At 42.5% G+C, this 16,529-nt stretch overlaps 1 protein-coding gene across 1 annotated transcript in view; it reads left to right on the top strand.

The window, feature by feature from the left end:
* Nucleotides 1–16,529, top strand: part of FAH (fumarylacetoacetate hydrolase) — an 80,147-nt gene that overhangs the window by 42,413 nt on the left and 21,205 nt on the right. The window contains exon 8 of the mRNA XM_077263153.1: nt 8,079–8,178. Within this exon, the coding sequence (XP_077119268.1) occupies nt 8,079–8,178 (100 nt within the window). The remainder of the gene's footprint in view (nt 1–8,078; nt 8,179–16,529) is intronic.

The following is a 16,529-nucleotide window of genomic DNA, read 5'->3' as shown; positions in this document are numbered from 1 at the left end:
TCACAGGAGAGGGCTCAGCGCTTTGCCAACCGCCGCCGCGGTGTGGGTCCCCGACTACGCGTTGGGGATTTGGTATGGCTTTCTTCCCGCTTTGTTCCTATGAAGGTCTCCTCTCCCAAATTTAAACCTCGTTTTATTGGGCCTTACAAGATATTGGAAATCCTTAATCCTGTATCTTTTCGTCTGGATCTTCCTGTGTCGTTTGCTATTCACAATGTATTTCATAGGTCCTTGTTGCGGCGGTACATTGTGCCTATAGTTCCTTCTGCTGAGCCTCCTGCTCCGGTGTTGGTTGAGGGCGAGTTGGAGTACGTGGTGGAGAAGATCTTGGATTCTCGCCTCTCCAGGCGGAGGCTTCAGTACCTGGTCAAGTGGAAGGGCTATGGTCAGGAGGATAATTCCTGGGTGGTCGCCTCTGATGTTCATGCGGCCGATTTAGTTCGTGCCTTTCATGCCGCTCATCCTGATCGCCCTGGTGGTCGTGGTGAGGGTTCGGTGACCCCTCACTAAGGGGGGGGTACTGTTGTGAATTTACTTTTTGCTCCCTCTAGTGGTTACTAGTTTTTTGACTCTGGTTTTTCTGTCATTCCTTTTATCCGCACCTGGGTCGTTAGTTAAGGGTGTTGCTATTTAAGCTCCCTGGACCTTCAGTTCAATGCCTGGCAACGTAGTTATCAGAGCTAGTCTGCTGTGCTCTTGTCTACTTATCCTGGTTCCAGTTATATCAGCTAAGTCCGCTTTTTGCTATTTTGTTTTGGTTTTGTATTTTTGTCCAGCTTGTTCCAAATATATATCCTGACCTTTTCTGGAAGCTCTAGGGGGCTGGTGTTCTCCCCCCGGACCGTTAGACGGTTCGGGGGTTCTTGAATTTCCAGTGTGGATTTTGATAGGGTTTTTGTTGACCATATAAGTTACCTTTCTTTATTCTGCTATCAGTAAGCGGGCCTCTCTGTGCTAAACCTGGTTCATTTCTGTGTTTGTCATTTCCTCTTACCTCACCGTTATTATTTGTGGGGGGCTTCTATCCAGCTTTGGGGTCCCCTTCTCTGGAGGCAAGAAAGGTCTTTTGTTTTCCTCTACTAGGGGTAGCTAGATTCTCCGGCTGGAGCGTGTCATCTAGAATCAACGTAGGAATGATCCCCGGCTACTTCTAGTGTTGGCGTTAGGAGTAGATATATGGTCAACCCAGCTACCACTGCCCTATGAGCTGGATTTTTGTATTCTGCAGACTTCCACGTTCCTCTGAGACCCTCGCCATTGGGGTCATAACAATCCAACGCCGGTGCACCAGTATATATAATAACCAAATCTGCCCAGCAACTGATTGACAACCAATGAATCATCAAAATTTTAGGCGGGCAAAAAAGCCAGTCAGAACCAGATCTGGCTGCTTTTACATGAATACATAACTAAATCTGCCCGGCAACTGATTGACAACCAATCAATCACGGGCAAAAAGCCAGTCAGAACCCAAATCTGGCTGCTTTTACATAGATAACGGCAAAAAACCCTGACCTCAATTTGACCCCTAATACCCATAGTATAGAAACAAGTGCCAGGCCTATGTGGACATGGGACCCCCGCTATATTTCTGCTGTCTGAGCGGGGGGGCTTACATGTCCCCATAAGGCCTATAACTATAATATAATAATCACAAGACACTTTTTAAAATTTGGAATAAATGGCCGTGAGGTTTTATTTTGAGTTACAAATTCCATAAAAATTAACTAAATAAACAATAAATAATATCCATAAGTTTATAAATCCAAATTTCCATCAACTTCCATAAACCAAATCCACCCAAGGTTGGGTGATTTTTTACCCCAAAAGGCCAAGGATCAAAGAGCCGAGGCCCCCCCCAAACCACACAGCCATTTTTCGATTATATTGCCCATATTAAGATTAAATATATCAAGTCCGATATCGGACAAATGAACCAAATCATTTCTGAACATTCCCGGCAAGAAACCTTCTAAGTCTGTATGTCTAAAAGAAAACCCAGAAATAAGAGGTAAGAACTTCTTCATAGAGAAATTAACCCTCTTCCAGATCTTATCCAAAAATGAAAGTTGATTACAATGCCAAACACGCCTGGGAATGATTTCCGAAAAAACAACACCAGAGAACGGAAAAATCTGTCTTAAATAAGTAAGATCAGACCGCATAACGGCCAATAAATTCAAAGTGTTGATCCTTCCTAAATCATTCCCAGCGAGATGAACTATAATTAAATCAGGGTAAGGGAACCTCTCCAGACAGCTCTTTACCTCAGAGACCAAAGAAAGCCAGTTTAAGCCGCGAATGCCGTGCCAAAAAACTTGAACTTTAGATGAATGGAACGATAGATTCTCAGAATATGATCGAAGGCTGGCCCTCTTCTGGGCCCAGAAGACAAATGAATGCCCAACGATCCAAATAACTGCGGGGTATAAGAAAAATTAAAATTAATTGGGGTATAAATCAGGCCGAACATAAATTTTGAATCTTTTCGATTCCCATCTTCCTATTCTTTTGATTTTATCATCAGATAGGCCAGCCTTTGAGGCTTCTGTAGCCGCACCTATTCTGAAAGAATGGGAAGTAATCCTGAGATGACTTTTACCCAAAAATGTCAAACACTTCTTTAAAATAAAAGTAAATTGGAAAACCGTCACCGGGGAAGAATCTCTATGAATAAATAGGGAGCCTTCAGTTGAAGGCCTAAACGGAAGCCATTTAGACAGAGTAGCCACAGGACAAATTTTAGATTCTGGGAACGAATTCAATCCCAGCTCAGATCCTCTCCCCAGCTGATCCGTTTTAGACTTCCTTATAAGCACGAGAAGAAACGATTCAAAAATCCTGACATCCGAAAGCATGAGCCCGGATGAAACAGATTTCTTGGCTGACACTATTTCACCAATCCTCAGTGCCCCAAAGAAGGAGATAGAAAATATAGAATTAAACAAAAGCGCTTCCTCAAAATTCTTACAAACGTGCACAAGGGCAGAACAAATGTCAATTAACAAAGAAATAGAAATAGGACACCTTGAATCTGGAAAGAACCTTTCCCTTTTCAGGCCTTTCAAAAATTGCTTCACTGAGAAAAATTCCGTTAACGCAGTACCGCCATGCATTTTTAAAAAGAAAGAGACTCCCGCAAAGCATTTTGCTACTGCGGAGTAAGATAAGCCCCGCTTGACAAGAGACTCAGCGAATTTCAAAGCTGAATCCGGGTCAGGAGCAGAGGCGTCAAAACCGAAAAGGACAGAAAAATCAACCCATTTTTTCCACGCGGCCGAGTAATCAGCCCATGATCTGTCTGACAAAGAATTCCGAATAAAATAAGGAATTATATCGTAATCATGTCCTGAATTGAAAGGGGAGAATCGTACGCCTCTTTGTCTGCCAATGGGACCTGTAGATAAAAATCAAACCACTGACGATGCAATATAAGATCAGTTAAATGACTCAACTTACCACCTCCCGAGACTGCTTTTAACCAAATATTGCAGTTCAAACATTCCAACACCAATTTTCTCAGAATTTTTGCTGCAGTCGTATTTTTGGATGATGGGGTATTGATTGAAAAAATAACTGCCTGATTCCTGGAATGTAATAAAACCCTGGAATTCTGTAAACCATGGCCCCATAAGCAAATACACAGAAGGATTGAAAAAAGCTCAGTAATAAAAGGGTTCTTGTTTAACTGTCCAGCAACCCAATTGTCAGGCCAATTCAGGGATACCCAGTGAGATTGAAACAAGCAGGCCACTCCTAAAGAGGCGTCTGCAGAAAAAACAAGGGGGATAGAATCCGAAGACACAAAAGGGGATTGGATTATTGATCTGCCATTAAAATCCGCTAAAAATGTTAGCCAGATCCTGGCGTCCTCTTTCATTTCAGAACACAATCTGACATGCGATTTGGGGGAAGAGTGCCCTTTAGTGGCTTCGTAAAGTGACCTGGAAAAAACCCTACCCATTGGAATGACCCTTAAAGAAAAATTCAATAGCCCAAGCAGGGATTGAAGCTCCTTAAGAGTGATTTTGTCTTTTGCTAGCAAGTTTTCAAGAGAACTACGACGTTTATCAATTTTATCCTGGGGCAAGACGGTTTCCATTTTTGTTGAATCGATCAAAATGCCCAAAAATTCAATGCGACAAGAAGGGCCTACAGTTTTTTCGTGGGCAACTGGGACTCCAAAAAATGCGCACAAATCAAGAAACCTAGAAAGAGTATCTTTACAAGACGAAGATTGGAATGGGCCAATAAAAAGGAAGTCATCTAAATAATGCAAAATACCTGCTTCACAACCGCTAGACTCCAAAACCCAATGTAAAAAACAGGAAAAATTCTCAAAATAAAAACAGGATAAGGAAAAACCCATAGGAAGGCATTTGTAAAAAAAAAAGCAGTTATCAAAATGAAAACCCAATGAATTAAACCCCTCTGGATGGACTGGGAGAAGTCTGAATGCAGATTTAATGTCAGATTTGGATAAAAGGGCATTAGGACCGAACTTTCTAAGCATATCCAGAGCGCCATCAAAGGAGGAGTATGTCACAGAACACATTGTTTTGTCTACCTCGTCATTCAATGATTGGCCAACTGGATAAGACAAATGGTGAATCATCCGGAAAGAACCCGGCTCCTTCTTGGGGACAATACCCAGTGGGGATAAGCGAAAATTTGAATATGGGGGGGACAAAAAGGGGCCGGCGACTCTGCCTAATTCAATTTCAGCTAAAATTTTTTCCCTAGCGACATCAGGGAATTCGGCAATGGAGGGGAGATTTTTAACTAAAACGCAACCAGAACCTTTGAATTGGGGAACACGAAAACCTAGAGAAAAACCGTTGTATAATAAACTACTAATCTCCCTGTCTGGGTATTTGCTTAGCCAATGGACCATTTTTTCCAGATTCACTGGCGATAGAGCCCTTTGAAATTGATTCCTTAGAGGATTGCTGGGCAGCCTGCTTCGTAAAGCATTTGGACATAGGGTGGGAATTCCCACAGAAAGAACATTCGTGTCGAAAACGGCAGTTATTATTCCACTTACATGAAGAATCATTGTAAGCAAAACACACACCTTTCTTGCTGCCAGAAACAGGAGTCTGCCTAGAAACAGCATTCCTCATAGGAAGCATGAGATTGATCCACAAACCAATATCTTTAGAGCCCCATTTTACTTCGGGATGGACTGACAGCTTATGACGAAATGCCTCATCATAACTGAGCCATGCGGAGCCACCAAAATTTCTATAGGCTTCTAAGATGATGTCAACGTGTTGGAAGAGACTACTACAAAGGTTAGGTGATTTCTCTCCCAAGACAGAAGCATAGATGGCAAACGCCTGGACCCAGTTATTAAAGGACCTAATACTACGCTTAGGGTCATCATGGTCAGATTTGTCATCTTTCCTTTCTGATTTAGGGGGGTGATCCCTACTTGGTAATAATGAAAACAAATCAACAAATTGATGATTCCAAATGAGCTCCTTAACTGAAGGGCTTAAATGGAATCCTAATGGGGAAAGTTCACAAGTTAAAGCCTCCTTGAAAGGATTCAAAGGAGGCGTGCCCAGGGCAGGAGCTTCACAGCATAAAGAAGCAGGGGAAGCTGTTGCCCTAGATGAGATACTAGCCTCGCTTAACGCTTCGGCTACTATGGATTTAATTAGGTCTTTTAACTGATTCTGAGGGGCAGATAAAGTGGTAATAAATGTCTCACCCCTCGCAGGTCGATCGTCCGGTCGCCTTCCTCCTTCACAGCCTGCGCTCCAGCCCGCAGACTGGGGCGAGCGCAGCTGCCTGGCAGGTCCTGGGTCACGATCATCCTCTTCATCAGATGACAGGGGGAGCGGAGCAGCCCTCGAGTTCCGTGCAGCAGCTGCAGGAGCCGACCGGTCGCCAGAAGAGAGGGGCACTGCAGCGCTTTTACGGCCAGTGCCCCTTTTGGCTCTTCCGGCCGCTCCTGATGACGTGGATGGCTCACCCAGCTGATGGCTCCCGAAATCTCGCGACGGGCTGCGAGACCTTGACGCGCACCGCTGACGCGACTTCCTGGCTGCTTCCGACATACCGGTCCTGGACACTGCAGGAGACGGAGCAGGGGGAGAAGTCGCCTTCTGTCTTCTAGGCCTCGATGGAGGGTTCACAGCAGCCGGAGCTCCCACTTCTTGTCCCACCGCTGGCACCACAGGATCCGGAACCGGAGGAGGAGCGACGGCTTCGGAGGCTGCAAATGGAGGTTTTAAAGCTAGGCAGCTCCTCAGCCAATCTTCCCCGTCCTCCCCGCTGGCTCTTGATAGAAGTTCCTGAACGAGCTTCTCCATGGCTTGGTAAGGTCTCTTCTTTTCTTCAAGCGCCGGCGAACTGAGTATCCAACGCCGGTGCACCAGTATATATAATAACCAAATCTGCCCAGCAACTGATTGACAACCAATGAATCATCAAAATTTTAGGCGGGCAAAAAAGCCAGTCAGAACCAGATCTGGCTGCTTTTACATGAATACATAACTAAATCTGCCTGGCAACTGATTGACAACCAATCAATCACGGGCAAAAAGCCAGTCAGAACCCAAATCTGGCTGCTTTTACATAGATAACGGCAAAAAACCCTGACCTCAATTTGACCCCTAATACCCATAGTATAGAAACAAGTGCCAGGCCTATGTGGACATGGGACCCCCGCTATATTTCTGCTGTCTGAGCGGGGGGGCTTACATTACATGAGGAGCCTAATGAGAAATCATGCATTACATGTGGAGCCTAATGAGAAATCTTGCATTACATGACGAGCCTAATGAGAAATCTTGCATTACATGGGGAGCCTAATGAGAAATCTTGCATTACATGGGGAGCCTAATGAGAAATCATGCATTACATGGGGAGCCTAATGAGAAATCATGCATTACATGGGGAGCCTAATGAGAAATCTTGCATTACATGGGGAGCCTAATGAGAAATCATGCATTACATGAGGAGCCTAATGAGAAATCATGCATTACATGTGGAGCCTAATGAGAAATCATGCATTACATGTGGAGCCTAATGAGAAATCTTGCATTACATGGGGAGCCTAATGAGAAATCTTGCATTACATGGGGAGCCTAATGAGAAATCATGCATTACATGAGGAGCCTAATGAGAAATCATGCATTACATGGGGAGCCTAATGAGAAATCTTGCATTACATGGGGAGCCTAATGAGAAATCATGCATTACATGGGGAGCCTAATGAGAAATCATGCATTACATGTGGAGCCTAATGAGAAATCTTGCATTACATGACGAGCCTAATGAGAAATCTTGCATTACATGGGGAGCCTAATGAGAAATCATGCATTACATGGGGAGCCTAATGAGAAATCATGCATTACATGGGGAGCCTAATGAGAAATCATGCATTACATGGGGAGCCTAATGAGAAATCTTGCATTACATGGGGAGCCTAATGAGAAATCATGCATTACATGAGGAGCCTAATGAGAAATCATGCATTACATGTGGAGCCTAATGAGAAATCATGCATTACATGTGGAGCCTAATGAGAAATCTTGCATTACATGGGGAGCCTAATGAGAAATCATGCATTACATATGGAGCCTAATGAGAAATCATGCATTACATGACGAGCCTAATGAGAAATCTTGCATTACATGACGAGCCTAATGAGAAATCTTGCATTACATGGGGAGCCCAATGAGAAATCATGCATTACATGGGGAGCCTAATGAGAAATCATGCATTACATGGGGAGCCTAATGAGAAATCATGCATTACATGGGGAGCCTAATGAGAAATCATGCATTACATGGGGAGCCTAATGAGAAATCTTGCATTACATGGGGAGCCTAATGAGAAATCTTGCATTACATGGGGAGTATTAAAAAGCTGTGTCCATCTAATGCGCTGATCTGTCAGATCTGTATATTGTAGAATCTATGTAGAGGCCTTGTTTTAACCTTTTAAATTTCACACAGAAACAAACCCCAGTCTGAAAATCAGTTCCCAGCTCCAGAAAACAAGTACAGTCTGTAATTGTGAAATAATCTATTAATCCGGAGCAACTTTCCTGTCCTTTTTCACAGGCTTTCTTTGTAGGCCCTGGAAACGATTTAGGAAAACCGATTCCCATTCAGAAAGCTGATGAGCACATTTTTGGCATGGTACTGATGAATGATTGGAGTGGTAAGACTTTCAGGAGTCATGTTAATTACAGAAACTTCTAATCAGATAGACAATAAGTTAAAAAAAAAATGATGGGAACATCCGAACATTCATTAGTGTTTACCACTTGTGGGTTCTGAGCTCTCCATTGTCAACGTCTGTTTTTAGTGGCTACATATGGGGGTCCATATATTGATGATCACGGAATAAGGCAACTTCTAAGGCTAGTAACATTGTATTTGTCTGCATTTATGCAATGTTGCAATAAATCATAGACAGACATGGCAAGGTTAAAGCACTGCTCCAGCATTGTTTTTATTTCAGTGCTATAGTGGTGCCACTACTGTTAGGCCGGGGTCACACATGCGTGTTTTACGTACGTAAGAGCGCAAAAACTACGTATGTAAAACTCGCATTACATACGGCACAATGCTTCTCAATGGGGCTGCTCCTATTAGCCGTATATTACGGTTCAGTATTATACGGCCGTACAAAATCGCAGCATGCTGCGTTTGTCAGCGTATTGCGCAAATAATACGCCAATGAAAGTCTATGGGGGCGAGAAAAATACGGATTCCACACGGACCTGCAGTGTGACTTGCGAGAAATACGCAGCGCTGTTAGTGAAAAGTCGGTAATTCAATTGCCGGCTTTTCATTTCTCCTGCACAAACCCGACAGGATATGAGACATGGTTTACATACAGTAAACCATCTCATATCCCCTTTTTTTGCATATTCCACACTACTAATGTTAGTAGTGTGTATGTGCAAAATTTCAGCGCTGTAGCTGCTGAAATAAAGGGTTAAATGGCGGAAAAAATTGGCGCTCGTGCCTGTAATCCCCGGGTGCTGAAAGGAAAGCAGGATCTGTACTTACATTGAGTCGCGGTGAGGCGCCCTCTGGTGGATGTTCTCATGAACTGCAGCCTGGGAACTTTTTCCCACGCTCCAGGTCATATGAGGACATCCACCAGGGGGCGCATCACCGCGACTGAAGGAAATGTAGGTCAATGACCTACATTTCATTCATTCGCCGGGGATTACAGGCACGGAGCACAGCTGCATTTAGCAGGGCTCCTGCCTGTAATATTAGTTAACCCCTTCAGATGGATTACTTCGTGGGACGAGACGGTTCACCAGAAGGTATGTATCTTGTGCGTTTATTATTTTTCCAAGCGAGGGTGTTCCTGATGGATTGAGAGAACAATAAATTATTACAACAACCGCTGTGTTTATTTCATTAAACTACTTTTAAATCGTGTGTGTGTGTGTGTTTTAACCCTTTCCAACAATTGGATTAATAATGGATAGGTGTCATCATTGACGCCTCTCCATTATTAATCTGGCTTAATGTCACCTTACAATAGCAAGGTGGCATTAACCCTTCATTACCCCATAGCCCACCGCTACAGGGAGTGGGAAGAGAGTGGCCAAGTGCCAGAATAGGAGCATCTTCCAGATGTGCCTTTTCTGGGGTGGCTGGGGGCAGATGTTTTTAGCCACGGGGGGGGGGCCAATAACCATGGACCCTCTCTAGGCTATTAATATCTGCCCTCAGTCACTGGCTTTACCACTCTGGCGGAGAAAATTGCGCGGGAGCCCACGCCAATTTTTTCCGCCATTTAACCCTTTATTTTAGCAGCTACAGCGCTGAAATTTTGCACATACACACTACTAACATTAGTAGTGTGGAATATGCAAAAAAAAAGGGGATATGAGATGGTTTACTGTAAGTAAACCATGTCTCATATCCTGTCGGGTTTGTGCAGGAGAAATGAAAAGCCGGCAATTGAATTACCGACTTTTCACAGATATCGCGCTGAATGAAATCTAAATACAGAATATATATATATGTGTCTCAATGACATATATATATATATATATATATACTGTATATATGTTTTAATGAACATTTGAGCACATAAATCCATTAGATGTCGGTTTTGCAAGCCTGCGCGAAAATCTCACAGTACGGATGCCATACGGATTACATACGGAGGATGCCATGCGCAAAATACGCTGACACACCCTGACTACGGATCAATATTTTGGGAACATTTCTCCGTATTACGGCCGTAGTACGGACGTATAATACGTGGCGTATTGTCTTACGCCAAGTGTGACTCCAGCCTAAGTTCCATGATCCTAATCTTATACTTACAAGCCGCCGTCTTCAGCGCTTCTTGGCGTCGCTCTGGTCCGGCGCCTCCATCTTGTGACCGCAACTTCTGACTGTCTGGAAGTCAGAGGTAACGATCACAATCTCTCAGTGGAAGTCAAAGAGAGTCTCTTTCTGGCTTCATTCTGGACTTACATTGAGAAGTGACCTGTAACTCGTCCAGCAAATAGTGGACCAATCCGGTAGATCACAACTTGCAGAAGATGACTGGTGTGGGGGCAATAACGGATGAAGACGGCAGCTGGTAGTAAGTAGAAGTTCAGGGGCAGGGAACTTAGATTGGTGACACTACTGGCAGGGGTATAACGATTATGGTCGCAAGGGGTGTGAACGTAACTGGGCGTAAATGTAGATTGTATCAGTACGGAGCATTGGTTTTTAACATGAAGCATTCATACAGAGATTATTCCTGTAATTCAGACGATATATCTATATTTTAATAGGTTTTTTTTTGCTAAACATGAAGGAAATATTTCCTGATTATGGGCTTAACTTCTTTACAACCAATAGGTGGCGCTATGAGATCTCTGTATAATGCTAAATGTGTCAAATAAGTACAGATGGGAGGAGAACGCAGTGCAACTTCACTAACATTGTAATTATTGATCTTTAAAGCTGAACGTAAGAGGTACTTTTATTATATTAGAAAAATGCATTATGAGATGTTTTATAGTATATTGCTGTTAATAGAATCTATACTCTGTAATTAAAAGCAATAATGTAGTGATTTGCTTAGGCTGCGTTCTTATATGGCATCTTAACATTCTGGAAACAGAGTTTGTGTCAGTTTATTGAATGGAGGAAAGAGCCCATCAAGCAGAATTTTGCTTTTGCTCTAAAAGCCAGATTTAGAATTAGAAGGATCTCATAAAAATGAATGAGGCCTCACTGCTTTTATTTGCATCATTTAGGCAATGATCTGTTTTTCACATTAAGGGCTCATACCCAACAGCGTTAATAAAATCGGTCCGATGTTCCTGAAAAGTTGGACGTGTGTCATGCGAATACAATGCGATTATTCTCACCTTCCATCTGTATAACATTTGCATGACTTGCATATGGAATCCGTATGCAATGCGATGTTAACATTAGCTTTTACCTAGGGCAATTCTCTGTCATTTAAAGATAGTTTTCTAACAAAATATTCTTCAATACATAGGTAGAAATATGTGAGAGAGCTTACTGTACATGTATTTAAGTCAGAAATAAATAGCTTAAAGAAAAACATGGTGTGTGTGGTCCTCCCAAATTTTAATTTTAATAACCAACAGAGGGGGAGCAGACAGCTGGGGGCTGATGTGTATAGCCTAGGGAGGGGGTAATACTCATGGAGCTTCCCAAGCTATTTAATATCAGTTCACAGCTGTATACTTAGCCTTTACTGGTTATTAAAATGAGGGACCTCCAAAAAATTGTAGGGCCAACCTCTAATTTATAACCAGCAAAGGCAAGGCAGAGAGTTGTGGACTGATATTAATAGGCTAGGAAGGGGCCATGGATATTGTCCCTCTCCCAGACTTAAAACATCAGCTCTCAGCCACCCCAGAAATGGCACATCCATAAGATGCACCAATTCTGGAGCTTAGCCTCCATTCTTCCCACTTACACTGGTGCAGTGGCAAGTGGGGTAATAGCATTGGGGTTGATATCACCTTTGTATTGGCAGTTGACATCAAGCCCAGGGGTTAGTAATGGAGAGGGATCTATAAGACGCCCCCATTAATAACCCCATAGTCAAATTGTAAAAAAAAAAAAAAACAACACAGCCGCCTGAATAAAGTCCTTTTACTTGAAATAAACACTCCCTTTTACCCATTTATTATTGAAAAATTAAAAATAATGAACCATTATATTCCTCACCTGTCCGACGAGAAGAAAATTAATTTGTCCTGCAATGAGTCTAGCTCTGCTACATCTAGATGCCATGCTGAACATTGACATGATGCAAACGGTTAGCCTGGCATCCAGCAGAGACATTGAGCTGTGTGTGATAGTGCAGCATCAGTTTCTCGCGGTGACATGAATAAGGTGAGTGGAGTTCATAGTCAATTAACTCAGTTCACCTCACTGACGTCACCGCTAGTGTTTTCTATTATTCCTTTTAGAAATCTGTGACTATATTGACAGTTGGGTGCAGCATGCGTGATTTGCATCCTTAAATCGTATCGTACTTGGCTATCCAAGTTTATGGGTCCATGGAAAACATTGCGATTCTCACAGTCTGACACAATGGAGAACATGGAGAAAATGTTTTTCCCATCTTCTCCACATCTGGGAAGAAAATTGGATCACACTGCGATCCCTCTGATCTGGGCATGATCAAAGTGTGTTTAGCGTAATCAACCCGATTCTCTCAGTTGCAAGAAAATACAGTCCTGTGAGGCAAGCCTTACTGATTCTCCACCCACTCTGACACTGGCAACACTGATTGGACAATGCCAGATTGTGTAGGTCACCCATTGACAATTTGTTCAAAAGTTCTTTGAGGAATTACAGATGAACTGTACGATAATGAGGTACAAGAAAAGATACTAAAGAATTGTTATTTCTTTAAAAATTAATGTATTTACTAAAAGAGACATGTCGGGAGAACTAACAGGTCCTCAAGTACTGTAGATCTTAGGAGCTGTGGCAACAGGAAATCGCCGTGCACCTTCATCTCCTGTTACCTTTCAGAGGCTACATGGTTTGGAATAATCAGGTGTGAAAGTGGTACAGCGCTCTCCTAGCATTGCTGTCACTTAAAGGGAACCTGTCACCAGGTTTGGCCGACAAGAGATACGACCATCACCTTTCAGAGCTGATATACAGCATTCTATAATGCTGTATACAGTATCTGCCCCCAACCTGACCTGGAAGAGAAGAAAAATATCTTTTATTATACTCACCTGCGGGGCAGTCAGGTCCAATGGGTGTCGCCAGTCTTGGTCCGGCACCTCTCATCTGCTTGTGATACCGCCCTCCTGCTTGCTTCATGTGGGTGACACGTCTCCTTGGCACTGTGCTCCTGCGCAGGCGCACTTCTCTTCCCTGTTGAGGGCAGAGAAAAGTACTGCAGAGCGCAGTTGCCAGGAAAGGTCAAAGAGCCCCGGCGCATGCACACTGCAGTACTTTGCCCTGCCCTCGACAAGGAAGAGAAGTACGCCTGCGCAGGAGCGCTGTGCCGAGGAGACTGTGTGGATGACAAAGGGATGCATCATCCACATGAAGTAAACAGGAGGACAGGGATCGTAAGAAGATGGGAGGCGCTGGACCAAGACCAGCGATGCCCATCAGACCAGAACGCCCCACAGGTGAGTATAAAAAGTTATTTTTCTTCTCTTACAGGTTGGCTTGGGGGCAGATATACAGCATTATAGAATGCTATATATCAGCCTTGAAAGGTGATTTGGTGTATCTCTTATTGGCCAAAACTGACAGGTTCCCTTTAATTTGTGGGAATGACATGAGACCAACAGGCCATTTTTAGCAAATCCTGTTCAATAAAAAGCAGGAGTGGGGGAATTTTTTATTTATTTTTTTCAGCCAAGGGTCATATGGATTTTTATACGATCATTCGGGTCAAACATTTAATTAACTGACCCCTAATGGGATGGCTGGTCGTGATGTTAGGTGGTATGGATGATGTTGAAACTCATAAATGATTTTCCAGATTTGCATCCTTCTGGAGCGTGGCGACTCTTTTTGAACTTGCAGCAGTAACTTACTGAACATAGATGTACATTACACTGCAGGTCTCCTCACAGTGGGAAATTCATCACTGCTCACGTTACATTTACAGAACTCTGCAGTGGGAGATCTGCAGTATACATAACGTAGTAGACATTGAGACTGCTGTATATACATCACATATGAGACACAAAGGCTGCCGTATACATAAATTAGAAGATGCCAAGACGACTGTATATACATTACAGGAGACATGGGGCTGTGGTATAGAGGTCATGGGAGATGCTGAGGCTGCCTTATATATGTCACAGGACACACTGGGGCTACAGTATAGACATCACGGGAGACATGTCGGTGCAGTATAATCATCACAGGAGACATGGAGCTGCGATATAGACATCACAGGACACATAGAACTTCAGTATACACATCCATAGGAGATTCTGGAGCTGCAGTATACGGAAGCAAGCTTGGTGTTCACTCGGTCAAAGCGTTTTGAGATGCTGGTGGAACAGTGTGTAAACCCCAGAATCATAGGGTGATTAATTTACCACATACTCTTGAGAGTGAAGAAAGCAAATTACTTTATTGATGTACAGCAAACATACAGAAAAACCATAGGTGGTGTTGGAAAGTGAGCTGGCCAGATACCACTGATACAGGCGCGAGAGCGCTGCATAACCTTGTCCTCTGAAGAAACTATTGTGACAAAGACCCAAAAAGGGTCGAAACATTTTATGTCTACAGTTGCATGTAGAAGTTCGGGTACCTATGGTCAAAATTACTGTTATTGTGAACCGTTAAGCAAGTTGAAGAAGAAATAATCTCTAAAACAGGTAAAATTAAAGATGACACATTTCCTTTGTATTTTAAGTAAAAAATATATACATATAGTAATTTTTTACATTTTAAAAATCTCAAAAAGTAAAATGGACCAAAGCAGAAGTTTGTGCACCCTGTACGGATAATACTTAAAAGCACCCCATTTAAGAATATCACAGCTTGTCACAACACTTTTTGTAGTCAGCAAAGAGTCTTTCAATTCTTGTTTGAGGGGTTTTCCTCCATTCTTCCTTCGAAAATGTTTCCAGTTCTGTGAGATTTTTGGGTCGTCTTGCTATTTTGAGATCTAGACACAGATTTTTAATGATGTTCTGATCAGTGGACTGTGAAGTCCATTGTAAAACCTTCAGCTTGCTCCATTTGAGGTAGTCTATTGTGGATTTTGATGTGTGTTTCTGATCATTATCCATTTGTCGAAGCCATCCTCTTAACTTCAGCTTTTTTACAGATGGTGTTATCTTTGCATCAAGAATTTGCTGAAATGTAATTGAATCCATTCTTCCCTCTACCTGTGAAATGTTCTTGTGTCATTGGCTGCAACACACCCCAAAGCATGATTGATCCACCCCATTCTTAATGGTTGGCGAGATGTTCTTTTCCTGAAACTATGTGCCATTTTTCCTCCACACATACCTTGATCATTGTGTCCAAAAAGTTCTATTTTAACGTCATCTATCCACAGTACTTGTTTCCAAAATGCATCAGGCTTGTTTAGATGTTCTTTTGCATACTTCTGACGCTGAATTTTTTAGTGTGGATGCAGGAGAGGTTTTCTTCTGATGACTCTACCATGAAGGCCACATTTGTGCAGGTGTCTCTGAACAGCAGAACAATGTACTACAACTCCAGAGTCTGATAAATCTTTCTGAAGGTCTTTTGCAGTCAAACGGGGTTTTGATTTGCCTCTAAAGCAATCTTTCGAGCAGCTTTCACTGAAATTTTGCTTGGTCTTCCAGACTTTATTTTGACCTCCACTATTATGGTTAATGTCTTAATTCCATTTCGAACCGAAGAAAGGGCAACTTGATAACGCTTTGCTATCTTCTTATAGTCTTTTTCTTCTTTAAAAATAAAAATGGTGGAAACCCATGGAGTGCTAGACAAATGCTTAGAAGAGCCCATGGCTGCTGTTTTTTGGCACAAGGTTAGAGGAGGCTGGATTTTTATAAAGCTGGGAAACTTGCATGACCTGGCCTTTCCTACAGATAATAGTGACAAGCCCTAACATTAACAGGATAAATAGGATCTGAAACCTTGGTCTGGGCACACAAGTCTCCAAAAGTGCCCAAACTTTTGCATCTGTCCATTTTGCTTTTTGAAATTTTTTATATATATATGCACTATCGTTCAAAAGTTTAGGGTCACTTTGCTTTTCTTTAAAAATAAAAGAAAATTTCTCAGTTTTTTTTCCAATAAAGCTAACATTAAATGATTCAGAAATACACTCCTATACATTGTTAATGTGGTAAATGACCATTCTAGCTGCAAAAGTCTGGTTTGTGATGCAATATCTTCATAGGTGTATAGAGGCCCATTTCCAACAACCATCACTCCCATGTTCTTATGGTATTTTGTGTTTGCTATCTATGTAAGAAAGCTAATGGAAGGTTAGAATACCCTTGAAAACCCTTGTGCAAGTATGTTAGCACAGCTGAAAACAGTTTGGCTGATTTGAGAAGC

Source organism: Ranitomeya variabilis, chromosome 5, assembly GCF_051348905.1.
Source record: "Ranitomeya variabilis isolate aRanVar5 chromosome 5, aRanVar5.hap1, whole genome shotgun sequence".
Taxonomy (NCBI): domain Eukaryota; kingdom Metazoa; phylum Chordata; class Amphibia; order Anura; family Dendrobatidae; genus Ranitomeya; species Ranitomeya variabilis.
The sequence above is the reverse complement of the archived record's forward strand: the minus strand, read 5'-3'. Positions and strand labels throughout refer to the sequence as shown.